Source organism: Hydra viridissima, unplaced genomic scaffold (genome assembly GCF_058129835.1).
Source record: "Hydra viridissima isolate aposymbiotic clone 2 unplaced genomic scaffold, HvirCarnegie_v1 scaffold_10, whole genome shotgun sequence".
Lineage (NCBI taxonomy): Eukaryota > Metazoa > Cnidaria > Hydrozoa > Anthoathecata > Hydridae > Hydra > Hydra viridissima.
The window spans coordinates 13,994,344-14,022,284 of NW_028324309.1; the positions used below are offsets into that span (position 1 = coordinate 13,994,344).

A 27,941-nucleotide genomic window follows, 5' to 3' on the forward strand; every position below is an offset into this window, starting at 1 on the left:
ATCAACAATAACAAAAAAAACCTATTAAAATATCAGAAATGTTTACACAACAAAGCAAATTGTTTCGAAAGCAAATAAGCAACAAAAGGAGTTGGAACAAGAACATGACAGACCTGGAAGAGGTTGCAAACCTTTTGTCGAAACGTATCGCTAACGGAAAATCATTAAAATGAGAGTTCTACGACATGCGAACAGATCTATTAGAAAAATTTCGCGGGATATTTGTGTGAATTGCGAAACAGCACGATTGATTAGTAGGTAAGATGAGGGAATAAAGCATTACCAAATGTGTAAAACATAACTGATGACAAATGCTAACAAACCCGTAAGGAAGGAAAGATGTCAGATAATCTTGAACAGGGTTTTTGGGCGCAGTAAGGAACAAATCCTTATTTTTTAGAGAAAAGCTGCTCAAAATTAAGCAAGCCTATAATCATCAAAACTATAGGGTTTGGCTTTAGGTGCCCTCAGATGATGCGTCACCGTGAACTTTTTTAAGATGATCTATTTCAAGCAGCAGACGAAGATGAAAAATAAGAATAATCATGTTGAGTGTGTGCGGTCCACAAAGTACGTAGCGAAACGCTATATGTATGCAAATTTCGTGATGTATTATTACATAAATGAAAATATTTTACTCAATCTCAAATTTTGAAAGATTTTTAGTGATTATTGTTTATATATTTTACAAATTAATAAATATAGTTTATTATTTAATATGTAAAGTAATTCTACTATTAATATAAAATAGTAGATTTTTCAAAATATTGAAAATTTTTTAACTGTTTATAAATAAAAATTCCAACAAAAATGGAATTGTAATAAACAAATTATGAGATAAAAAACTTAAAGACTTATTTTAAAACGTGTATTTTTGGTGAAGATATAGTTAATTAGCGCAACGCGCAAATATTTTCCGTAAATATCCGAATATCATCTGCTTTTCAGCTTGGATTTGAGTAAATTTGCCAGTATAGAACTTGTTATTATGATTGCAAACAACAACCTCTTATAATTATGAATACTTTTATAGACCTACAGTTATATGCGAAAATAAGCAACAGAAACCAGCACGAAAGTTGAGGTATTTTTATTTTTACTAATAGTTAAGTATGAAACTCTAGTTCCCAACTTTATTCTATTCTTCTTATAATAAATGTATGTTTTACATTAGAAAAATTAATCTAAAGAATCGTGAGTATAATTTGTAATTCACAAAAAGCCTTTAAAAACCAAACATAAAAGAAAATGCATTTTAAAAGTTCTGCTAAAAACTTCTTAAAAAAGATAAGCCGCCTGCTTTTAGTAAACATCTAAACTGATTCGATTGTAACCACATGGACCACATAAACAAGAAGAAGTATTGTTGGTACACTTACAAACTGGCAATATACAGCATGGCTCTTTTAAATCTACATTACTTACAAAATGCTGAGCTTCGGCATCTTCAATATATCCTTTCTTCCCACAGTAACAACAGTTTAACATGCAGTAGCGGACATATTCAAGATAGCCGTCGGCAACAAAACTAACGGGTTTTCTCCAAACCAAATCTACAATCATTTCCTTTAGGTAATAGTCTAGGTCTGTAAAGTCCTGGAAAAGGTTTATTTGTGGTATCCAGTAATTCGGGCAGTTTCTTTCACGCAATCTTTGCTGAAGCTCTTGCAACATTTCACTGAAAAAAGGCGGTAAGTTATTACAGAGAACACGAGCGTGCGAAAGTTTAAAAACCATGCTTTATTTTTTTTAGAAAAGTTTCTTTCTTCCTAACAAATTCCAAATAGGCATTTTTTTTTTTTTTTTGCAGAAGAATAACAATCTAAAAAGTATATTTTGCATCAAAAAGTAAAATTTTGCATCAACTAAAACCATGCAAACATTTGTGATTATTTCGTAAAATATTTGTTTCCTAAATCAGTTAATTTAAACTTGTTTCAATTAACTAGTTTAAGAAAGCAAAATATTTTGCTTTCAAGTAAAAAAAACACAAATTTAAATTTCAGCTTATGTAAACTTGCATTCTTTATTTAAAGGAATTTTTCTTTAAAAAATCATAATGAGTAATAATAAGGACAACCTTCTCCGCAAAGCGTTTTTTTTTGTTGAGAGCTTTATAAAAAAGATTATTCGATCTGTACTTGCCTAACCCACCTAACATTTTTACGTGTAAGAGTTCACAGTTTGTTGAAAATAAGAAAATAAATTTTGATGCGAGAAAAGTATACCAAGAAAAGTGTGGTAAGACCAAGAGACATCGGAAAGTTCATCATTTTGTCCTGATCCCAGAAAGAGCGATGTAAAAAATAATTCCATTACGAACAGCGAAAAATCGAAAAAGCTATGACACGCGACGTCAGGCAATCTTCACAAGCAGGAAAATATTTTCTGAAGCAAGAAATCAACTCATTCAGATATTCGAATCAATTCGAATCAATGAAACCATTCGAATCAGAAGAAATTAGGTGTGTTAAAAATTATTTTCCGACAATATAGTAAAACGTTAAAAGATAAACTGGATATGTTTAGAATGATCTTGGGATTCCATGTTGTTTCGATGTTAAGCAGTTACTGATTGCAAAAGCTATGGACAACTTTTTTATATCTTAAGCAGCTATCTATTATCAAACTCATAATTAAATTCTGATTAAGCTTTATAATTTCTAGCGAAGTGAAATTTGATTTTAAACCTGCACATACTGATTGCGTTACAAATTGCTCCAGGGGTTTTCCATATTAAATTAAGATAAATATTTTGAGGCCAAATGCAATTTTACTAAATCTCACGCGAAAGATTTTGATTTATCAAGCAAAGAAAAGAACTTAAAAAGTATAAATAAAAATAAAAAAGTGAAAATAAATATAAAAGTAAAGAATATATTGAAAAAGAACTACTTACAAACATTTGCGCGCTACCATTTCCAGGTATAAAACGGTAGCGTACAAATGTTTTTTGCCATTATAGCTATGATTGGCATTTTCAAATCATAATTATAATGATTAAATATAGGATGAGGGGCTAATAAGTATAGTTATAATATACTTACGATTAAAATGGAGCAATTTTAAGTTTTGTTATAACCATTATTCAAACAGAAGCACTAAAATATCAGCACCTTGAAATAGAAGATTGAATGTAATATAATTAAACATAAAATCAAAATACCTGAAAAACTTTTCTACAACTTCATTCGGATTTGAACACTCCCAAAATGATTTCGGTTTTTTCTCCACCATAGTGAGTAATATACATTTGAGAGCGTAACTCGGTATTAATTTTCCTTTGCGATTAAAATGGCGCTTGTTGACCGCTTTTAACGCTAGAAAAGCAGAGCGAGCACTTGATGGAATATTGTCTGACAAAATAACTTCCGCCTGAGAAAATGAGTATCGCCACTCTAACGAAGTGCTTTGACCGTAAGTGGTGTATTCTGGTTGTTCTGAAAAACAAAAGCATGTTCATTGTTTAAATGCATGTTGGCTCATGTGTGGTATATAAGGTCAGTCATCTACAGTTGAGCTTTACACAAGAACGCAGGCGTTAAACGCTTTTACCTGTAAACAGTTTGACAAGAGCAGTGGTTGAAGCTTTTGGTGTCACGTGACATCCTAGCTTTCGAATGGTGCTGACAGCTTCAATGCTTGGCCAATGCTTCCTTCTTTCAGGGTAAAAAAATCCTGTTTTTGAAAGGTTTTTGTTAAAATGACGAGAACAATTGTAATAAAAACGGATGGTCGGTTTAATTTGATTTTACATTTTACTCAACCTACCTTTGGCCACCTCAGGCCAGAATCTGCAATGAAGGGCGAGAGTGAAGTCTGCGTCAAATAGTTGCTGCCATTTGTCCCTAGAAAAAACTCCGCCTTGCTTCACAATTTTAACCTCAATGTTCAAGGCGGGGCCTTTGTAAACTCCAGTGATACATACGTTCTCAAATCTTGAACTAAACCGTTTAGAAACAAAATGATGGACCTCTGTTGATTGAGTTATAATTCTTTTTAAATAATTAATAAAAAGCTTTGAAGAGAGAAAACTGCATCCTTCCTTATCAACGCGTCTTCGAAGACAAAACTTTTCCCATTGTTCCAAATATTTATCTTCAAGTTTCAACCAAACATATCCCTTCGCAATATCTGTTTCAACAGCGGTAAACACCGCTGATGTGTCCTGAGAATTGTATCCATATACGTCTAAATTAACATAAACAGTAAAAAACTGACTACTAGAAAGGTGTTAAATACTGTTTAAAACTTCTTCCGTTTAAAAAGTAAACTTTTCTTATGTTTGAAGCAAAATTCACACGAAGTTTGTATACTTATATTAAAAATGTTATCAAAACTCAAAGATTAATGAAAGTTTTAATGAATGATATTAATAACTAGGGTTGAGGAGATAATAACTTAAAAGTTAATAAAATTTAAAGTTAGGGAACGATACAAATGTCTATGGTTTTATAAGGAGATAATAAAGCGTGTATATAACAAATCACAACGAAACTTCTACCTGCGCACGGCCAAGTATCAGATCGGAAACTAGCTGGTTGATTTTCAGCAAACTTTATTAAGTACAATTTTACTAGCGTGTGGCTCGCAAAGATAATTAAAATAACAAATAAGCAACATGGTTGTTCTACGGGTTAGTTTAAAAGGAAAACCCTTATTACAGACATAAAAGCAAGTTTTACCTACACCATCAGGAATGAGCATTATATCATAGTCAGTTGCCAGAAGTGATGTTGATGGAAGAATTTTTCCGAACCCTTCTCTCAAACTCCCGGATATAAGGTAAGAGAAGAAAAAATGTGGCATCTCACTACATAATGTTTCCATAATTGCTACCAAGAAAGGGTGCTTGATAACAACATCGGTAATCTCCTATAAAAGTTGTAGATTTAGTTGTAATTACAAAACCCTTTATTATTGAAACGTGAAAAAAGACTTATATAAAAAATTGAAAAAAACAGGCGCTTTTACTATCAATCAACTAAAAGCTCACTTTGCTCAATAAAACTGGTTGCTCCTCATACCGTCCAATTGCATCAGCTAAACTAAGTTTTGACGTGAAATCGATTCGGCAGCAACAGTTTTCATACATACACTTTAACCATCTCATAAATCTTCGTCTGCAGTTAAAACTGCATGTTATGTAGCTAATTAGTATAATAATAATCAAGAACGTAAATCCTAAAGATGATCCACCAATTATCGGGTCTAGGTAAAACAAGAAACCACTGACTGCCAGCAATAATGGTAAAAATAATAAAGTAACACATATCGGCCATGCGGATACCCTCAGTTTCATTGGTTTAGGATAATAAATTCTATTGTTTTTCATATCCTTTGGTAATCGACCAAAACTATTTGAAGGTTGCGAAACAACAGGAGATTCGGCTACGCCGTTAAACTCAACTTCCCTTAAAGTGTTTGGTGAAAATTAAATGTCAAGTAAAAAGTAAATGTTACGAAGCCAACAACAAGCAGAAACAACAAGCAGAAACAACAAGCAGAAACAACAAGCAGAAACAACAAGCAGAAACACTTAGAGATAAAGGTATTGTAACTATAGCTGTGTTATTTTCATTTTTTAATATTTATCTACATTTTCTCTATTCCTCTTCCTAATACTTAAATTGAGACATTTTGTGTGGAGAAATAATTAACTTTAAAAAAAAGGAAAAGACGTAAAGACATAATCTTTAACACTATTAAAGATTAAGTAATTTCAATTTAATATAATTTAGTCTATAATTTTGTAAAATTTTATACTTTTTAATTGTTTTAGGATATTCAAGGAGGTTATGTTTTTATGGAAACTTCTGCATCTAGTGGCACAAGCAGAAAAATAAAGCAAAAAAAAAGACGTATGAAGGCTCATCAACCTGTCATAAATAAATGAAATGAAAAAAAGCGTAACGAAGAAAATTTAAAAATAAAGGGAAGAGAAGTACACGTTTCATATAAATCAGGGATGAATTGGTGTCACAACCAAAAATAAGCAAAAAGATATAATGAAGGGAAGAAAAAAGATATTTTTTTAGAAGGTTTTCTAGGAAGTGTTTTTAAGAAGAGTTTTTAAGAAGAGTTTCAGAGAGTTTTAAAGGGAGTCTAGAACCCTTTTTTTATGAAGAGTTTTTAATGATTGAAGGAGTGAGATTTTTTGTAGTTGAAGAGTTTTTGGATAAACAATAGGTTTTATAAATGAACAAAAGAGAAAAACAGGAAAAAGTTTTGAGAAACAGAAGAAGGAAGGAATTAAACAGAAGTCAGAAGAAATATTATGATTTAAGAAAAGTATATGCAAATTTTGGCCGTTTCAATTAAAGAAAAAGAAGAAAAGATACTCGATAAAGAAGGAGAATACAATAGGAATAATTGATAAAAGCAGTATTAGATTTTCCCTCGCCCCCAACCTTCGTCCCACTTTCAAATACAAGAAAAACCAATGGTAATAACATAATTTATGATTTCATGTTTAGGAACTTTTTCATTTTATTCCTTCGTTTAACACTTTTACTCATAATAACTTAGATATTCGCTGGAAAGTTTATTTCGTTTCAAACTTTAGCCTGAAATATCTGTTTTCTATTTACAAAATTAAATGACTAAACATTTCAGATACATATTCTTCATTTGCATGCTTTTGTTATTTACAATTATCAGCTTTGGCAGGCATAGTTTACTTGTTTCCAATTTGCAACTTTCTTTGTAAGTTGGTAAGTTTTTTCAGAACTCAATTGGCGTTTTCCTGGTTCATTTTTAGTTTATTGTCTTACCCTTGACTTTAATTTTGTCAAATAAGTTTTTTTGGTTCAATTTTTTAAATATTTACTTAATTGCGTTGCTATACATTTTCAACTTAAGCATATAGTGAATATATGAATAATAACCCAAGCTTTCAAGATAAATAATGTCGTAATCGTCTTCCTCTAATCTAACACTAGATTTAACCAATATTACATGCTTTGGGGTTTGACTTTTTTATTTAATATTCTTCCGCGCGACTTTTAGCTTTTAGCATAGTTTGATTTTTTCAATTAAAGTAGAAAGCTAAAAGTTGGCTGAAAGCGGACTGCACTTCACGCGTTGAAGGTGGCTGCTTTTAGCAAAGAAAAAAACGACGCAATACTTTTTATGTAACTTTTAAAAAGAGATTAGCTGATGAATGCCACCCCAATTAAAAAAGTTTTTTGGATTTATTTTGTCTTATTTTTTTAGCTTTTGAGTAATGCAAGAAAAATTTTCATAAAAGATTTTTTTTCCATTTAAAAAAAGTTTAATATTTTAAATAGAAAATGGCAATCAGCAACAGCCTTTAAAATATGCATCTTGGCATCTCTTTAAATAGTGAGACTACTCAACGTAAGGCCCAGAGCAGAGTCTTTGCTACACCCCTCTCCTCTAGATGGATCCTTATAGACCTAACCTTACCAGAAAGCAAATTAATGTAGCTAAAACAAAGCTTCCATTCTTCAAACATTTTCTTAAAACTTTTCAGCTGTACGATTTTGATGTTAATCAGACAAAAGGTTTAGTATAGAAATGTTATGAATGAAAAACCTATACACATGCATGTTTATATAGAACTTTAATTATGTGTTCGAGGAAAAATGCCCTGCTTTTTTAATAAAGAATAAATGAAAAAAAACATCCAGTGAAAATCATAAAAACTTATTTACCGGCCGAAAAATTACACTTTGAATAAGTGAAACCTGCTCACATCCACTGATCTCCAGGTTGAACTTTTTAACTTTTTCCCCATTTTTATTATGTTCTATACTGACTTTACATCTTTTCCAGGTTTAAATTTAACAAGCATTGCATCGCCTTCTTGTTCTCTAAAAATTTTCAGCACCATGCCAGAATTTTTTATAAATGGAATAATGTGGTTAACAATAAAATATGGATGGGCATCAGTAACATTTACACTTCTGAGCCCAGTAATTAAAACTTTCAAATGTCCAAAAGCATCCAGAGGTCAAAGCATAATCCTAGACAGTGTTTGCGCATTTTAAGTCTAAGGTTGTATAATAAATTATTTCATTTCACTTCGGTTTTCATTCAATTACTCTTTAAGTCCAGATAGACTCAGGAATACCCTCAACTATTGCTGAAATCTGGATTCGCTGAACTCCACTATCACAATCTACTTTCGACATTTCCTTTCTTTTAAACCTAGTTAATTCTGCAATATAGAAGGGTTCAACATATGACTGGAGCTCTTTAAATTTTCCAAATACTTATTTACTAATACAACTTAATACAAATAAACTATATAGGTGTTGGAAAGTTCCAAAAAATATCTGTAGAATCAGCAGTATTTGAGAAGACTCTTATACAGATTTGGTTCTTTTTGATTTTAACTCTGAAACTTCTACAGTAATCTGAACTAAATTCCCACCAGTTAATTAATTGATTATAGCCTCTTCTGTTAACTTTTCTTTCACCGTTTTAGTTTTAATAATATTTGAACCCAACTATTCTGCCTGTGAAGCATCAATAGCGAAGAATATGTCAGTAAGTTTTACATTTGCTTTGATAACTTAATCATTTGAAATCAAAATAAACGCATCAAACACTGAGCATTGCCGCTCTTTGCCGTAAACGTTGTATTGAACAATATGCTTTGTATTAAAACTGTGTAGTTCCCAGAGATTTATCAGCACATTTGGCAAACTTTTAAGAAATGGATAAATGAAACTTAAGAGTCATTTTTTGAAAATGCACTTTTAAATTATAGATACTGTATAGACGTGCATAGATTTTTCTTTCCCCTTTTAGCAACAAAAACTCAAAGCCAAACAGAATAAGGTAACCAATATAAAAACCATGCCAAGTGGCAAAAACAGCAGTGTTAAGAAATGAGATATATTTTAACTTTCCATGAACATTAGCCTTCTGAAAATATGCTTTCTACCCCATGGACTTGCGTTGATATTGAATGTTTTTAGAATATCCTGAAAAAATGCGTCACTGACATAATTTCTCAACTTAATTTTACAAACTCCATCCCACTGAGATTTCTTATAATGCACGCCATCTTAGCTTAAACCTGCTAACATGCACACACTCTCGTTGAAGTACCCAAAATGCACCATAGTTGCAGAAACTGATATAAGATAAAGTCATATAGGTATATGTCATCGCAAAAGAGTGTTCCAAAAGACACGTGATTTTGATATCAACTTATATGTTTATTACACTTTAGTAGAGACAATATGTTAAATAATTACTTTATGTTAGTCGAGACAATATGTTAGTAAAGAGAGACAATATGAGGCAACATATTTTAACTGTCACAAAGTTCAAGCTGATTGTCTAATTTCTTAACAATTGTATCACAAGAAAAGGTATGAATTAACTTTAACTTTTTTTTTAATGGAAATTATCGTGTTTTTTAAACGATCAAAGAACTGTTTTTGATCGTTTAAAGAACACGTTTTTAAACTTAACTCGATTTTTTTGTTTAAGCTAGTTATTAAATTAGTAAATGGCTCATTTTCTATAAAGGTGATATTTGACGGAGGGAGGAGGTGCAGGGGGGGGGTGCAGGGGGAAAGGGATATCTAAGTTGAAAATAAAAAATAAAGCACCAAATTCTATAAGAAACTTTTTGTTGTACCTTTCACTTTCGCTGAAACCAGTAAATTCCATCACTGCTTCTTTATACTTTTATAAGGATGATGCAATTCGCGTCAACTTGTGTTTTCATATGAAGTCTTAACTAGACAAAAGAAATAAAGTTCAGTCATAACTTTGAAATCACTACTCAGTTGTGATCTTCATTACCGAAGGAGACAATTTTACACGCGACAGATGCTTCATTATACACGCGTTTTTTTTTGTTTTTTTTAATCAAAAATTAGGAAAAACTAAAAAACAAATTTCATTTCTAAATTAAAATGTTCGCAAGTTTTTCTAAATTTGAAATTAATCTAAACTTTAAAACAGTATTTTAATTTTTGAAAGATGAATTTATCTTTAAAAAGAGGATTTTTTTTTTTTTTAAATAGAAGACTACAAATTAAAAACAAAAGGGCTGATAATGAACTTTTTTTGCTTTTGTTTTATATCCATACTTCATAACTTTTTTTTTTTTTTTATTATTATATTTTTTTTGAAAGTGCACTCTTGATAAAAACACACTTTCAAAAAAAAGATTTTGTTTTTTAATTGATTTTTAATTGGTTGATGGTTGCTTTTAAAAACATCACTGATTGGAGCCCCAATTTAACTATTTCATTAAATAAATTTTAAAATGGAAGTCTGTAAAATCAAAAAACTTTGTTTTTCACAGATTTGGTAAAAAGCCAGTTTATAAATCATTTGCCGAACAATAAAAATGTTGTCTAAAACGAAAAATTGATTTGGAAGTTTACATTTTAAATGGATTCTGAACTATCTATTAATAAAATATGCAATATTTATTAACTCAACAACAAAAACTATATTTTTAAACTATTTTTTATACGTTCCATCAGTAGAATTTGGTACGTCAGTTTCTTTTAACTACTTTTTTATCGTTTTGGTGAAAAATTATGCTGCTCACAAAACTTAAAAGCTCATATCTAATTTCTCGACTTTTTTATTAATTCTAATTATATCTAATCATATCTAATTTCTCGACTAATTTCTGAAAAAAACAAAATTTTACGTGAACTCTTTTTCTTTACATTTTGGGCATTATTCTAAGAAATTTGGGCATTTTTCTATGAAATTTGTCCATTGTGCGACTGGATAAAAAAAAAAAACTTGCGGATTAAGAAACAACTTGCTGCCTAATAGAATATTTCAATTTTCAAGCATTTTTATTACTTTCCAACCATGTACAAAGAAGTTATAAAAGAGAAAAAAGTGTTTTCTTGGAAAAATAATGTAAGGGTTTCCACTGAAAGGCTTAAAAACCTTTTTAGCTATATGTAGGAGCATTACTTGGAGAGCAAAATGGTGTGTGATATCCTGCAACCGGTAAAACCGATTTGTATTTATTACCCAGTAAATGATCTATTATTCTAATTCAGAGATTATATCGGCAACATTTTAATGTCAGAGTCTCTTTCTAGAGCTAACATGGCTCGATAACCTAATTGTTCATTTTGGAAGAACTAGATCAATTGACAATCTTCCAAGAAAATGTACAAAAGTGTACTATGCGCACTGATGCAGAGGTGGATGCAATGTAGCAAAGGGTCTTTGGGCTTTTTCATTAGTATTTGTGATTCCTTCAAAAAAGTATTGTTTGATGCGGTGCTACGACCTTTAAAGCTATAGGCCTCTATTTACTTCAAACATAAGGAAGTTCAGCTGGATATAATTAACGATGTCCTGATTAGTACAATGTTCTAAGCGCTTCATTCAAAACATTACGGAAAGAGCCCACACTCCTTAGAAAGACCATGGGGATCATTTGTAATTTTATCATTACTATTAAATTTACTTTAGGCTTGTCAATCGCAAATGAAAAAAATTTGTTTCGAGTAAACAATGCAACAATGCTGGTTTTATTTGCATTTTCAATTTCTTTTTAAGGGTTGATTTCTTTAGTGAGGAGATCTTGTGAGTTTATTGGTACACGGCAAACTTGCATGCACTCAAAGCATTCACACTTCACTCTGAGGCATCTCAGTCTCATTTTCCCACATTACGTATTACTCAACAAAAAGAATGTCGCCTAATTTCTTCATAGGGTTCTAAGTTTTTGTTGGTGTTCTATCAAATTTTGGAGCATTTTAAAGAGCTCTGCTAAATCTTGATTGATTCAAAAATACTTTGATTCATAGATGAAAATGGCGAATTATGAAAGTGAGAGACAATTGAAAATGCATACACGTGGCCAATAATAAGAATAGACAAAGTAGTTTTACGTGATTAAAATGTGAACTTAGGATTCAACTTTTACAGTCATTTTGATCAGTCAATCTCATATCTATTTTGTTAATTGTATATTGGAAGAAGAAAAACCAAGTTTAAGGAGTTTTAATAATTTTATATCCAAGTGACGCATTTGGGAAAAAGGAACAAATAGCATTAGATGTTGAGCTATCTGCAAAAGATCCTGAAATGATATCCATGTGAACTTGAATACTATTTACTTTTAGTGTGTCTACAGGATTTTTAGGTTCTTGATAAGCTTGAGTATATTTTATGTTGTTAAAACCAATTACTGATGAAATGGATCTAGTGTTTGTAAAATCTACTTGATAATACTACTAGAGTTATTAATATATGTCAGCTCATAACTCAGCTCTTAGGATATGTAAACTGCATGCCATGATATATCACTATTTGGAGAATTCTTAAAGTTATTTGTAGAGTCAACGTTTGTAAATAAATATTACGTTTCCAAGTTAACCAATGCGTATTTTTTTTTTTTTTTTTTTTTTTGTTCTTGTCGAGCTGTAACGGGGGATTAAATCTAGTTCCATATTGGGTATTCCTATCAGAGAATATTATTTGCATTACAAACTTTTAAACTAAAATTCTTTTTACTTTAAAACTTTCCATTTTTATAAAACAAAATATTTTGCGCTCTACTCCGTAAATCAAGGTTGTGGAAAATAAACGGTATCAAATCCCCATCCACGCTTTCTATTTGTTACTTTATTAGTTTGATCTATTACGAAGAATCCATGTGGTTTCTTCAAGCCATTTTACATTAATTTCTAAACCCAATGATTAACATGTCTTGACTAACATGAACTTAATAAATGTGCTTTACACTTTTGGCATCTTGAGAAAATATAGAAAAAAAATTTGCATTTTCACGTATCGTTTATTGAAAATAAATTTCTGTATAAAGTTTAAGATAAATTTTGCGCAAGGTAGATGTAATCCACATTACTTTGTATTCCACGAGTGTAAAAGCTCATATTTATTCTGCTTCTCTAAAAATTCATTTGATTACTGATGATAAAACTTATTGCGGCGCATATTTCCAATCTCTTTCAGGACATCAATATTATTCACCCATAAATCGCAAAACACTGAGTTTTAAACAAAATGGAACAAATGATATCGAAATACACATCAAAGATTGCCTGAAGAAGCGTTTTTTGCCATTTTTAAGATCTCATATGGGTAATTCATTATTTTAGCCCGATTTGGCTTCATGCCACAACTCTGGGATAACTTTAAACTGGCATAGAAAACATAGAGTAGATTTTGTTGAAAAATACTACAACCTTCCAAGTTGTCCCAATTTTCATCTTATCGAAAGATATTGGGCTATTGCCAAAGGAAAACTGAGGTTCAACGTATAAGAAGCTAAAAATATCCAAGACATCAAAAATATATGAATTAGAGCAACCAAGAAAGTCCAGCCAAAGACCTATAAAGCCTGATGTCAAGTGTAAAACGCAAAATGCGTGCGTTCTTTCTTACACAACTTCCCAAACTTATTTAAGTGAAATTTAAGAAGATTAATGCATGTGTACTTTCAAAATATAGGGGAACCTGTTGTACCTTTGACCACGTTGTACCTTTAGTCACTCTGTCATATTGGCCGACTATTATCATTTTGCAAAAAATTGAAGTGCCATTTGAAATATTAGTCCATGACGATTCTTTTTACCTTAAAATATCATGGTTGGGGAAGATTGCGTTGATCCACAAGAAATTATTAGTTTTAGCTCTTAAAAAGTAAATATTTATGTTTATCTTATTTTGATAACAAAACTGTCATAAATAGTTGTTTGGCTAATGTATGATATTACTTACATTAACCAACATCTTTTTTTTATTATGGAAAAGTTTAAATAATAATTTCTAACCCTAAATGGGGTTTGAGATGATAATTGTTGAAGAAACCCATCTCGTGTACCTTTGACCAGCGTAGGACGTTGTACCTTTGACTGGTTTGTACTGCGCTTTAATTTTTTGCGAACTTAATGAGGACACTTTTATTAAATTTTTCATCAAATTTATCAGACAGCTGTGCTCTTGCATGTAAAAATCAGCGAAAGGCGTACTATTACTTTCTTGCTGGTATTTTGAAAGTTTTAAATATAATATAAGTGATAAAATAATATTAACAAATTATATTTTTATATATTTCTATATCTTATGCATTGTTTTATTTAATTTATTGATAAATAAGAGTAAATTTTACACTTGACACACAATCCATTATTGGAATGTATATTTTTATGTACTTATAATGCTTGATAATCAGTTTTAATAATTAAGTTAGTTGGCAGCTGTAGCAACTTGATAATTAAGTTGATTATATAGTTGTACTTGATTTCTGTACAGCAATAAGGAAGTAAGAGCAAATAAATATATAATCATTTTTGTTAATATGTTTTAATCTTAAAATGCCAAGGAGTAAGGTTGGTGTTTTTCGTAAGAAGATTTGCGAGAAGGATATGTTTGATGCAGTGAATTTTGTTCTTCAACAAAAAATGAGTCTAAGTAAAGCAGCAAGACATTGCAACATTAAAAAATCAACTTTGATATATCAGTTAAAGCAGTTTAAAAAATATGGAAGAACCCAGTATTTGTATTCACATAAGAAACCAAAAAAAGTATTCTCAACAAAAGAAGAATTAATTTTGGTAAAATACTTGGCAGATGCTGCAAATATGCATTATGGGCTCACATTAAAGCAAATCAGATTCTTTGCATATGAGTATGCTTTAACGAACCATAAAAAAATTGAAGCTTCATGGATAAAGAATTAATGTGCTGGTGAACAATGGCTACGAGAATTTCGGAAAAGATATAATGATAAGTTATCCCTACGTAAACCGCAGCCAACAAGTCTTGGTAGATCTTCTGCATTCAATAAAGACACTGTAAGAATTGTGTTTAAAAATTATAGAAATGTTTTAGAACGTTATCATTTTGAGCCATCAAACATTTGGAATTGTGATAAAACAGGAATTACCACAGTTCATGTACCACCAAAAATCCTAGCCCCAAAGGGCAAAAAGCAAATAGGGAGTATAACTAGTGCAGAACGAGGCAATAATGTAACAATGATTGCAGCCATTAATGCTACTGGAAGTAGCATTCCACCATTACTTGTATTTCTGCGTGCAAAATTTAAGTACTACATGTTGAATGGTGCTCCTCCTGAAAGTGTAGGAGCAGCTAATAAATCTGGATGGTCAAATGAAGTCATTTTTCTGCAATTTCTTGAGCATTTTATTAGTAATGTACGACCTTCGGTAGAAAAACCAGTTCTTTTATTAATGGATAACCATGAAAGTCATGTTAACATTTCTATTATTGAATTAGCTAAAAGATCGGGCAAAATTTTAATGACATTTCATCCTCACACAACCCACAAAATGCAACCCCTTGATTGTGGTGTTTTTGTTCCATTTAAAATATTTTATAATAATGCCATGAATAATTGGATGATATCACCAGGAAATGCTGGTAAACCAGTTACAATTTATGATATATCTTACCTTGTTGGTCAAGCTTAACCTCATGCTTTTGTACCAAATAATATTGTTAATAGTTTTAAATGTACTGGGTTTTTTCCCTTTAATGAAAATATTTTTACTGAAATTGACTTCTTAGCTGCAACTGTTACTGATAGGCCAATAGTGGATACTGAAACTTGCATTTCTAATGATAGCAATGAGGTTGAAACCATTCCTGGCAATTTACCATCAACATTGGAAATTGTTTCACCTGAAATAATAAGACCTCACCCAAAAGCCAAATTAAGAAAGGCAGCTATTTCAAAAAGGCATAAGGGAAAATCACGCATTTTAACTGATACACTTGAAATGAAAGTTATTTTACATTCAAAATCTAATAATGTCAAAAACCTTTTTCAAGACATAAAATCCATGGCAAAACAGATTATTTTTAATCAACATTCTGACACAAGTTTAAATAATGAAAGTTTTGATGAAATTGATTTTGGAATAAATATACTTGACAATGAATCAGAAAATAGTGAAATTGTTTCAGGAAATTTCTTACTTGTCAAGTTAAGTGGAAAAGAAATACTCTAGACATTATGTCGCAGAAGCTATTGAAGTTGTTGATTTAGTTTACAAAGTTAAGTATCTTTAGAAATCAGGGGACGATAAATTTTTAAGAGAAGATGACAATATTTATGATGTAGAACTTGAAGATATTATAATGAAAGTTCCATCACCAAGTGCTGGTCATGGATCATCTAGACGTCAGTAACTTATGTTTGATGTTGATCTGACATCTTTTACTGTACAGTAATGTTATTTAATATAATATATTTTAATTTCGTATTTTTCATTGTCTGCATTAAAAGATTTCCTCTAAAAGGCATTATGGTCAAATCTAAATGAATCTGACAACTAAAAATAGTTTTGGTTGGGTTTTAAGAGGTTTCTAAGTTAAAAACCTATTTAGAGGATATTAATCTACTTAGGGCCAGATTTTTTGTATGATCATATCATACAAAAAACTTCCTATTGATATCGACATAATTACTTAAAATATAAAACTCCGCCAAGTAAAAGGGTTTTAAAATCGGTAACCTTAGGTACAATGAGTTCATTTCTAATTGTACCTAGGCCACCAGCTAGTATAGCAAGTTATAGAAATATATTTTTAACTTAATTAAAAGCAAATATATTTTTAACTTAATTAAAAGCATTTTTTACAATTCAATCACATTTGAAGTTTCCAATCTTAACCCTAACCGTCCCATGTAAATAGCATCCAACTCAAAAAAATATGACTAAATTGAAATAATATTGATAATTGATGTCATTTTCTTTTATTTACTACAAAAAAACAAAATCATAAGGATTATGACCGTAGATGTTACTTTAAAACACGGCCCTAAGTACAAGGACAATGAATGGCCCTTTGTACAAGACTAGATACAAAACAAGATCTATCAAAAAATCCAAACCAAGGGAGACTTATGTAATGCTGCAGTTAGTAGTTATTTTTCAAAGCAAAATTAATAAATTGAATTACAACGAAACGTTTTACTTGGGATTGTAATATAAAAGCGACAAGAAACAAAATTTTACTTTAGACCATCAAAAAATGTTTTTTGGTTATAACTTGCTGCGGCAATGTCTTTAATTTCTTACAAAATGGTTTTATGTAAGCTTTTATTGACATGTGGTTGGCTAGAAATTTCTTTATAACATATAGCAAAGCTGTAATATGTCATGATTACTTATTAAAAGTCCAAATATTCATGAGAACTTGTTAATAACATTACGGTCAAAGGAACAACACACCTTGGTCAAAGGTACAACGTACATGTTGTACAATTGACTATTTGAGTACTTTTTTAAAAACGCTCAAAAATGATACTTTTTGGTTGAATGAGAAAAAAGTCAAAAGTATAATTTTTGCGCAAAATATAAGAGAATAACATAAACTTTGAATGGTATAAATTGATTCAACCGTCGAGTAAAAAAACGCCCGGAAACAAAAAGTGGTCAGAGGTACAACAGGTTCCTCTATATAACATTCAGTATCGAAATGCAGTAGTTGAAAAAATATCCTTCAAAATAACCGCGCAGATCTTTCCTGGCACATGTCTTAAGATCTGGACTGTCGGATCCTGACTCAAAAAACTACATTCAATATACCATAGATGCTTATTTTTTTGCTGTTGCCTCAATGAGTGAAGAAATGGATAGAATTGTTTGAACTATTGCTTCTTTGTTAATGAAAAATCTTGATATCGTTTCCTTTGATATCTTTTCTTCAAAAGCTTTCTTTACAATGCGATTTTTTGGCTGAAAAAGACTTTTCCAAAAATCACGAGTCTATTATAATCAAACTGCTCTGGACTATTGAGTAGATCAAGTGATAGTGTTGCCTTCCTACATTCAGATTTACCAAAAATTAGCTAAATTTATACTGACCTATGAACGACTTAAATTATAATCACAATAATTTTTATTGAGCTTTAAGTAATAAAATTGTCTGCCATCATGAATTACATGTTATTACAGCGATAGAATATTTTCATGGTATCAATGCATAATATTTTACTCAAATGACCATGATCTGAAAGATCAAAACGTAATTCTTAAATTGATATTTTTATTTATAGATTAAAATGTGATTGTAATAAAAATTTATATTTTTATAATAATGTATAAGGTTTTTTAGGAACGCCAGAAACTGCTTAAGCAGTTTGTGGCGTTCCTTAAGGTCGTTTGTGCACATAACGCTTCTTTTAAGAAATATAGTAAAGTCAATAGCGAGAGGAAGCTAAATACAGGTAAATTGATGATACATTGTTGTTAAGTCACATATACTGAGATCAATAAAATTATATTTTTTATATAACTGTTATTAACATTTATCATTATCATTATTATTATTATTGTTATTATTATTATTATTATTATTATTATTATTATTATTATTATTATTATTATTATTATTATTATTATTATTATTATTATTATTATTATTATTATTATTATTATTATTATTATTATTATTATTATTATTATTATTATTATTATTATTATTATTATTATTATTATTATTATTATTATTATTATTATTATTATTATTATTATTATTATTATTATTATTATTATTATTATTATTATTATTATTATTATTATTATTATTATTATTATTATTATTATTATTATTATTATTATTATTATTATTATTATTATTATTATTATTATTATTATTATTATTATTATTATTATTATTATTATTATTATTATTATTATTATTATTATTATTATTATTATTATTATTATTATTATTATTATTATTATTATTATTATTATTATTATTATTATTATTATTATTATTATTATTATTATTATTATTATTATTATATCCACTTCAGCTAATTGAAGATGAAGAGGTTGATAAGTAAAAAAAAACAGCTTTATTATCCTTACTTTGTACCAGAAAAACTTGTCGTATCTCATATTTTTGATGTTTAATTAAAATTTAACAACAAGCCGAACGAAAATTTATATAAATTTCATGTAAACATATTTTTTGATAACTGTACATGTCTTTTAAAGCATTAGTGCATTTATTTACACGCTATTACATTATATTGTATTTTAGATACCGATGATGTGGAACAACGAGTTGGCGGACTCAATATAGAACATTATTTTTTATTGTAAACTTTTATCTTTTTTCAATATTGCATAATAAATTTCAACAACTCGAACCTAATTGTTTCTTTACTGTATAGTTTTTTATAAACTTTTTTAAACTTAGCTCAGTCAAAAAAAAAGATATCTAAAATGCATCTAAAATACATCTAAAAACTAATCTAAAAGATGTCTGAATTCACGGTAATGGTGCAATAATGATGCATCATTTTAGATGCATAAAAGATGTGCAATATGCGTCTATTTTATTTATTTTTTATCAAATAAAATGCATCAAAAAGACGTCTATAAGATAGACATCCATTTAGCTTTCATTCACGACGTGAAGTCAGACATCTTTTAGATTAGTTTTTAGATGTATTTTAGATGCATTTTAGATATCATTTTGCCTGCTGGGACTATTCAATTTTAAAAGTTCCTGATTTTCTTACATAATTTATTTTAAGTTTTGTGCTTTTTTTATGTATCACATATCATTATGTTTTTGTTTTTAATTCAATAAATAAGTGTTTCACTTTCATTAAAATGCTTTTTTTTCACTTCATTTTTCGTCTGTATATGGGTAATATCTCTATTATTCTTAAATGTCAAGGCTACTCCCCTCTCTCCTGATTTAAAAAATGGATACAAACAAAAAGAAAAGGCAAACGAAAAGAGTTATTAACATTGGTTAATTTCAAAACTTACTTTGTGATGTACGTTTGACAGGCTCAGACACAAAATGTAGACTAACACAGTAATAACGGTTTTTCAGAGAATAGTCCGTTTAACTATTAATAAACAGTATTACTTAATTTGTTTTTGAACAAAGCCGATTTTTTATTTTTGAATTAACATTACACAATTAACCTTTTGAATCGTCATTCTATTAACATGACATTAACAACTTGTTAACATCATATATATAATATGACGGTTCAAAAGATGACATGAGATGACGGTTCCGTATTGGATTGATTGATATTGTCAAATAAATATTGTGCTTGTTAAATAACTTATTAAAAAAGATATTTGAATGAAAATGAAACTTGAAATCGAATTATTTGAAAAATTTTGCTATTTGACAAACTGGTATCGAAAAACTTGATCAAAATTTTTAAACTCGAAAAACTCGAACTAGCCAAATTTGGCGAACTCCCAGGTGCTTAGTAAATAGTGATAAAAGCGGTTAAAAGTAAGGATCTGCGTATCGTTATCGTTATATCGGTAAGAACCGATATTTTGAATCGGTAACGATATGAAATGATAACGATATCAAACGATATGAGTTTGGCTATAAAACGATAACTTATCGTTTAAAACGATAATTAAACGTTAACTTATCGTTTAAAACGATAACTAAACGATAATATCGGCTTTTTTTTATCGGTTTATCGGAATACATAAAAATAATGAGAATACCGATATTTATCGGTATAATAACGATACTTTTTACAATATTCCAGTTGTTTTTTTTAAATGCCAAGTTTTAGTTTAAATATATGAAAATCTTCAAATCGAGTCAAGATGTCGTTTTGCTTTTTGATTAATGTTTAGATCATTTGTGATACAGATGTATTTATATTATAGTCTTTTTATAAATGAAATAAATAAATGTAGATGGGTTATTTTGGTAACCATTATGGCTGACTATTAAAACTTTGGAAGAAAAAAAGCCAAAAATTATGCGTTTTAATTTTGAAAATGTACATATTTAGCACTTAGTTCAGATTTTTCTGACAACATATATTGTGTTTACTAATGCATATGATTGATTAAATGTAAAAAAACCAGGAGTGGGGAGAGTTTCAACCTGGCGGTCAATTTGGAGAACAGTGTTATTTCACTTTTTCAAACGAGAGTAACCGATATGAAACGATATGAAACAATACGATGTTCTATTTCATAATTTATTTAACTTTATTGAATTTTTGCTTTTGTCTAAAGTTCCAAACTAATCATTGTCTTCAACTGCAAGATCAACCACATTTGGAGTACTGGCACGAGAGGCAGCAGGAGACGGAGAGGCAGGTCCTTAAACGGCAGCAGCTTCAACGGCTTTTTCTTCAGTAGAAGTGAGCAACTATTTCTAATCATTAACTTTGATCTTAACTTTGCCAGAGTTTTGCTGGATGTACAGGAGTTTCTCTACTTGTCCTGGTTGCAACTTGGTTCGTTTGAAGGAGACATTAGCACCTCCAGTACTAAAAGCTCTCTCTGAAGAAGCACTAGATGCAGGCACACAAAGCCATTTTCTTGTAGATTCAACCAACAATGGAAACTTGTGTTTGTTGGTCCTCCAGAAGTCGAAGACATCCAATCCAGTGACTGCAGGTACCTTGAGGTACATTTCTCATTCAATAGTAATGGAAGACTGATCAGCTGGGGCGGAGGTAACTCCAACTAGGACGTCATTAGCCAAATCAAAGAAAGGGTCGTCATTAGGTTGGGAGCCTTGAGATCTTGTCTCTTCTACACACTAAAAAATTATGATGTTATATTTTAAAAAAATATAACGACAAAGTTGCGCGAACTAACATCATTATAACATCAATATAACGTCATTGTATCATCAAAATTTAAAAAATATGACATCCTTTTTCAAGATATAACATTAATATAACGTTATTATAACATCAAAATGATGTTATATCTGAACAATATAACATCATTTTTCAAGATAAATCGTCAATATAACAACAATGTTTATTGTTATATTGATGCTATATCTTGAAAAATGACGTTATAATTTTCAGATATAACATCATTTCAATAAATTTCATCACAATATTTAAATAAATCTGATACATATAGCTGTTATATATAATATAATATAAACACAATATTTAAATAATTCACTTGACCTATTTATATAAACTAATCCTATACACTCTCAAAAAAAATCCGTTGTAAAAAACGAATTGGGTAACAGATCAATCGGTCGCTATTGCACCAACGGCTTTTCAGTTAAGTTAACGGATAAAAGTCTTAACGGATTGAAGTGCGTTGATATTTTTCCAACAAAAGAATCCTTTTAAATAAAGGAGTTATTACGTCAGTGCATCAAATTATCCGCTGTTTTTATTCAGTCAAAATAACGTATTGTAGGGAACAATCAGTTAAAATCACTCCATTATAATTAAAGATGAATTAAGCCACATAGTATTGTAATTTGATAATAAAATAATCCTTATATTTTTTAATAACACCTGTTCCATAAAATTTGAGACTGGCTTTAAACTTGAATAGAAACTTAAATAAACCCCAAAGCCTCTGTTCAGGAGTTCTGCTTGGTCTTTTTTTTCTTTTATAACAAAGAATAGGCTTTTTAAAGCATTTTAAGATTCGTCCGATGGTGCTTTTGCTACAACCAAGTCTTCTAGAAGCCTTTGAAAGTGACACACCTCTTCAATTGTTAGACATTTTCCTTAATTTGATGCAGTTGTTTTGCGTATTAAGAGTAGGCCTTTTTCCACTTCCAGCTTTGCAACCCAATGGTTTGTTTTGATCATAACTGTTTATATATCTATAAATTGTAGCTTGAAATGGTTCCAAACAACGTGTTTTCCATCTTCATGTTTTTTTTATAAAAATTATACACACGACTTTTTAGGGCTTGTTGATTTGGCATTTTAAATTGTTATTTAAACAAAAAATAATCAGAGATTTATATGTTAATTGAAAGAGGAAAGATAGAGCTTTCATTTGATACCAAATACTAATTATTTTATCAAGCTTACTAATGAAATATCGCTAATTCAAGTTATTTCATTATGATATTCTTAATACACAATGGTTCTTACCATTATAAATGTAATAATTACCACCCATCTGATACAAGCAGTACTAATTATACAAACAAACATGGTTGGGAGAAATATAGTGCTCAATTTGTTAGCAAGCTTCAAAAACTCTTTAACTGGGCATTGAAAACTAATTAAATATTTATAATAATGTAATTCAGTACACAAACTTTCAATTACAATCAAAATAGTTTTTAAATATATTTTTAATAGTCATCATATTTGAGGTTATAAAGCATCTGTATAAAACACACACACATACACACTAGGGTACAGCGAGAATTTTTTTTTCTTCTAAAAGCTTAAGAAAAGGTGTATTCTTATGTAAAATCAAATTTTAAATAGGGTTTCCTTAAAAAAATCTTTGATCGGAAAAAGTTTTGATACCCAAATTTTCACTTTTAGAAATTGCAAAATTTAGTAAAATCTTATTTGTCACATTTGTCCTTTGTTATGCTTTACATGTCCTTCTTTTTCATTGCGATGAAATATTAAATGCAAATAATGTTTCTAGACCAATTGCAAGCTTTTTTGATACTTGTTTCAAAGTCATTATCTTGCATGAATCCTACCAGCAATGCAGATTCTGGACATTTCAGGGGAGAGGGTCTTCAATTTTCAATGAGGTTTCAATGATTAACAAATTTGCTTATAACAGTTGTTTTTTTTGTTTCATTAGAAACAAAGGTGGTGCCAGTGATGCGGTTTCCCCAAAAAACAGGAGGTCTATCCCATCTTAATCAAATAATAATTTGATAACACTACTATAACACTATTAAAAAAACAATAAATAAAACAACATATCTTTCAAATCTATTGACATTGAAAATTTATTAAAATTTCTTTCTTTGTTTTAAAAACAGGTAGCAACTCTCTATGTTGAGCTCTAGCTCTAATATATCCATCTCTTGCATCTGGTCCAACTACTGACATGGATGCTACTGTCACTTGTTTTACAGCACGCTCGGTACTTTGAGTATGAATTTTAGCAGAAGGAGTTATTAGAGGTGTCAATCTTAGCAATACCAACTTATCTTTAGTGAGCGAACAAGTAAAAACCGGTTCTTGTACTACACCATTTTCCCATTTGACTAGCTCTTGAAGAGTAGTTGCTTCAAAGTTCAGTTTAGGTATTTTTCTTGGTCTGATTCGCATGTCTCCAAGGATATTATTACCCCTTTGTTCCAAAATTCGGTCAACTGCAAAGTTGCGGTCTTCTGCATTATTACTAGATAATAAAGAGATTAATAAACTTTCATGGTTCGCATACCAAGCGCCTAACTGGATGTAGGGAGTCACAATTTCTCTTACTATAACAGGTTGATTTCTAAGAATTCTCAATTGAGTCAGAATGTGATTGGAAGCATCTTCAAGTCTGTCTTTAACTTTAATGTCAAAAAAAAGTTTAAAGTAAAATTGTAAACAAAATAATACAAGTAACTCAAGATTTTTCAAATTCTGATCAGTTAAGTCATGTTTCCTTGTCCACATAAAGACTATTCTCATGCCAGTAGTGAGCCATCTGGCATGACTTAAGGGGCCACATTGAATTTCTCTAAGATTAGGTGGCAATACACCGATCTTAACTGCTTTACATAACTTGTAGGTTTGTTTTTGATCTGTTGACATATTTTTTAGTATTGTTTCTGGAATGTCAACAAAGCTCTCTCCCTCTGGAAGAGCTTTAAATTGAGGATTGTACTCCATTTTATTAAAATCAGCAAGACAATTTCCCACAGGACCTACAAAGCCAGTACTACATGATGTTAGTCCATCAATTCCTTCTATTAGGTGACGCAAAAATAACTCATTTGAATGAAGCATGCATATGGCCCAGTGGCATTTGTGACCTAACATCTTTTCAAGATGTGTTATAGCACCACCTTTCCAGCCAGTGTTAATTGAAGTACTATCAGCTCCAAGTACTAAACATGATTCAGTAAGATTATATTGTTGCAGCAAATTATAAACACCTTCAGCAATCTTTTTAGCTGGCTTATCTGAATGAGTATGTGCATTTGGAGTAAAATGACCAAGATATCGACCACCAGGTTCTATAGTCACAGTAATGTGTTGCTCTTTGATAATAATAGGATGTAGTTGTCCATTTGAATCATTTATCATCGCTCTTGTTGAATCTTTTCTTCCATCAAAGTAAATGCCAATATTATCTGCTTTTGGAAGATTAAAATTGTCATTATTCTTTGCTACTACCATGATTTTTTTTCTTGCTCTCGTCAACTTAGAAGGATCACAAGCAAGGTAAGAGTATTCAGGGGTGAGAAATCCTGCTTCAACTAAATCTTGCAGATAACTTGTAGCAATTGCTGCAGTTGCAGCAGGTGAAATCCCAAACCTATAAAATAAAACTAGTTTATATTTATTTTTATTAATTCATTATCCGAACTTTTGCTGCTCAACAAAATAATAATCTATATGATTACCTTATACTAGCCATTGCTGTGTTTTTTATTGACATAGTGTTTTTTCTTGACTTCTTTTCTAAAAATCGTGTTACAAGGAAAGCATAGACACCTAATTTATCCTTTAGAAGCCTTTCAACCAACAATTTAATTTCATTGTCTTGTTTTAAAGTAAAGTTAACATTAACTGGATTATAGTTGTCATTGAGTGAAATATCAGGAGAAATACTTTTTTGATATTCTTCATATAATTCTATATCTTGTTTTTCTGTGACCTAAAACCAAACTTTTACAAATATTATTTTTGTTTTATGTGTGTGTGTGTGTGTGTGTGTGTGTGTGTGTGTGTGTGTGTGTGTGTGTGTGTGTGTGTGTGTGTGTATAATTTGCTATATAAACAAAGAAAATATTTACTATTATGAAATTATATTTACCTCAAAGGATGCTTGATCATCTTGTAGTTTTTTCATTCTTTTCTCATAAGCTTTTTCGTCACTGATTTTTCTCTTATATTTTTTTCTAAGTTTCGTTGTCTCAATTTTATCAGCATGTCCCATTTGCATGTCAGACTTTTCACCTGTCTTATTTCTTTGACTGTATAACCACCTGAGCTCCATAGTTGGAATTTTTTTAGAAAAAATACAGGTGCAATTTATATGTGCTTTACTTTTACAATTTTGGGGGGAAGAACACCCAGACATATCATGTTCACACAGAAGAATCTTATGAGGACATGTTATGAGGTCCATTAGCTTATCTAACTTCAATATAAGTTCTTCTTTTACTTTTGCCTTAGTTCTTCCCCATGCAACGTTTTCTACTTTCTCCCAAAGGGTTTTAATTCTATAATAAAGTGATTTCTCACCAATAATAACTGGCTGTTGAAACTTAACATTTGCTTTTCTCCATTGAGCAAGAACAAATGGAATCAGATCGCTAGCAAGATCTTTGTTAGAATATTTATTATGGTGTAGATTGCATGTCATGCTTTTTTGTTCTTTTAGTAAAATCCCTTTTTGAATAACTGCTCTGTTTGTAGGCAGCTCACTAGGAATAAAATCTTTTCCAGGTCCAATAAAATCTGAAATTGCAGTGGTGGATGATCTAGTCTTAACTTTTGACATTTATGAATATCTCAATTAAATAACTAATAATGAATAAAATAGTAACAAACTTCGATCTTGTATAAAGCTTTTATACAGCGGAGAGCCAAGTAAAAATATCTTTTAAAATTAATTCGGCGCTGCGCTTATTAGGAGAGTTTATTACATAAAAACGGATTTTGTTTACTTTATAATAATTTAAGTTTTTTTCATTTTAATAATCTGTAAATATGAAAATTTGGGTATCAAGACGTTTTCTTATCAAAAAGTGGTCCATAACAAACCTACCTTGAAATTTAATTTTACATAGGAATACACCTTTTCTTAAGCTTGAAATTTATTTTTTTCAAAAACATATAAATCTCACTGTACCCTAATACACACCTCTATACACAATAGATGTTTAAACTAAAACAATTGTTAACAAACTAGGTTTTACGTTTTAACCCTGCTGATCTTAATACATGTTTCACGCTTCAATTCCAGCAACGTGTTGTCAATTCCTATAGGTAAATATAACATAAAATACAATAAAGAAAATATGGAACCTAAATGATATAAATAGTATGAAATGAAAATAAAATTTTACTAATTACCTTTAAGAAATATTTTCATTGCTAATTCTTTATTTATAAATTGATAATAGAAACTTTTTTATTTTATTTATTTCTGATACCATTTTCTAAAGATAAAGTTCAATGCAACAGCTAAATAATATCTTTAATAAAAATGTGTTACAAAACATAATCTTATCTGATAACTGAAAGGTTCTATAATTTCCATATACTTCAAAACCAGGCAGGAACAAAATAAAAAAAAAGGTCTCTAACTTAACAATAAATCAAAACAAGAATAAATAAGTACACCAAAAGAAATGAAAATAACAATATCAGAATTTCAATTTGATACCACATGCCTCGTGTCTAAAGTAGTAAATTCTAAATGAATGTGAACGGGGCATACACAAACTTAGTTGTACCTCACCTAAATAAATATCCCCACCAAAAGAAATGCAAATCAAAATCTAAAATTTTTAATTTCACAACTAATTTAAACTTAAACTGTGATATTGCATGCTATGTGTCTAAAGCAGCAAATTATAAGAATATAAACAAGCCATATAAAGATAATTTTGTAATTAACCATTTAGTTTATACTAAAACTGTGTAACTATAAAAAAAACTGGCAAATTAAACTTATTGCAATAAACCTTTTATCTATGATGTAAATGTGATTAAAAGATCCTGTAAACATAAAATATTGTTGACAACTCATTTTTACAATATTGTTCTTATGTAACTGACAAATTTTTTTTTTAAAAAAAATACAATAACAAGGAACAGATAACTGTAATACTTGAACATAATTAAACCATTGTAAGCTGATGTCTATGTAAGTCCTTAACTTGCTTAAGCTACATGTTAAAGCTAAAAACATGTAAGATAATAATACAAATATTAAAAATTATAACACATCTATTAGGTACGTGGACTGATTTTTTAAAACTGAGCATATACTGAAATGTTATATATCATTAGAAAGCCCTTCAATACAGTATTTTAA

At 29.8% G+C, this 27,941-nt stretch overlaps 2 protein-coding genes and 1 pseudogene across 2 annotated transcripts; 1 reads left to right on the forward strand and 2 right to left on the reverse strand.

Annotated features, from left to right (window-relative positions):
- Positions 1-27,941, forward strand: part of LOC149883227 (uncharacterized) — a 72,714-nt pseudogene that overhangs the window by 28,826 nt on the left and 15,947 nt on the right.
- LOC149883230 (uncharacterized) lies at positions 1,159-19,898 on the reverse strand. Its single transcript, XM_090101249.1, has 8 exons — positions 19,758-19,898; positions 9,620-9,721; positions 4,997-5,414; positions 4,686-4,875; positions 3,772-4,191; positions 3,556-3,678; positions 3,167-3,440; positions 1,159-1,678 (listed from the first exon to the last, which is right to left on the reverse strand). The coding sequence occupies exons 2-8, from the start codon at positions 9,649-9,651 to the stop codon at positions 1,303-1,305; spliced, it is 1,833 nt and encodes a 610-aa protein (XP_089957375.1). The 5' UTR covers positions 9,652-9,721; positions 19,758-19,898; the 3' UTR covers positions 1,159-1,302.
- On the reverse strand, positions 23,223-27,906 carry LOC145200990 (uncharacterized). The gene is made up of 4 exons (XM_090101233.1): positions 26,975-27,906; positions 25,710-26,881; positions 25,297-25,550; positions 23,223-25,208 (listed from the first exon to the last, which is right to left on the reverse strand). The coding sequence occupies exons 2-4, from the start codon at positions 26,397-26,399 to the stop codon at positions 23,666-23,668; spliced, it is 2,487 nt and encodes an 828-aa protein (XP_089957359.1). The 5' UTR covers positions 26,400-26,881; positions 26,975-27,906; the 3' UTR covers positions 23,223-23,665.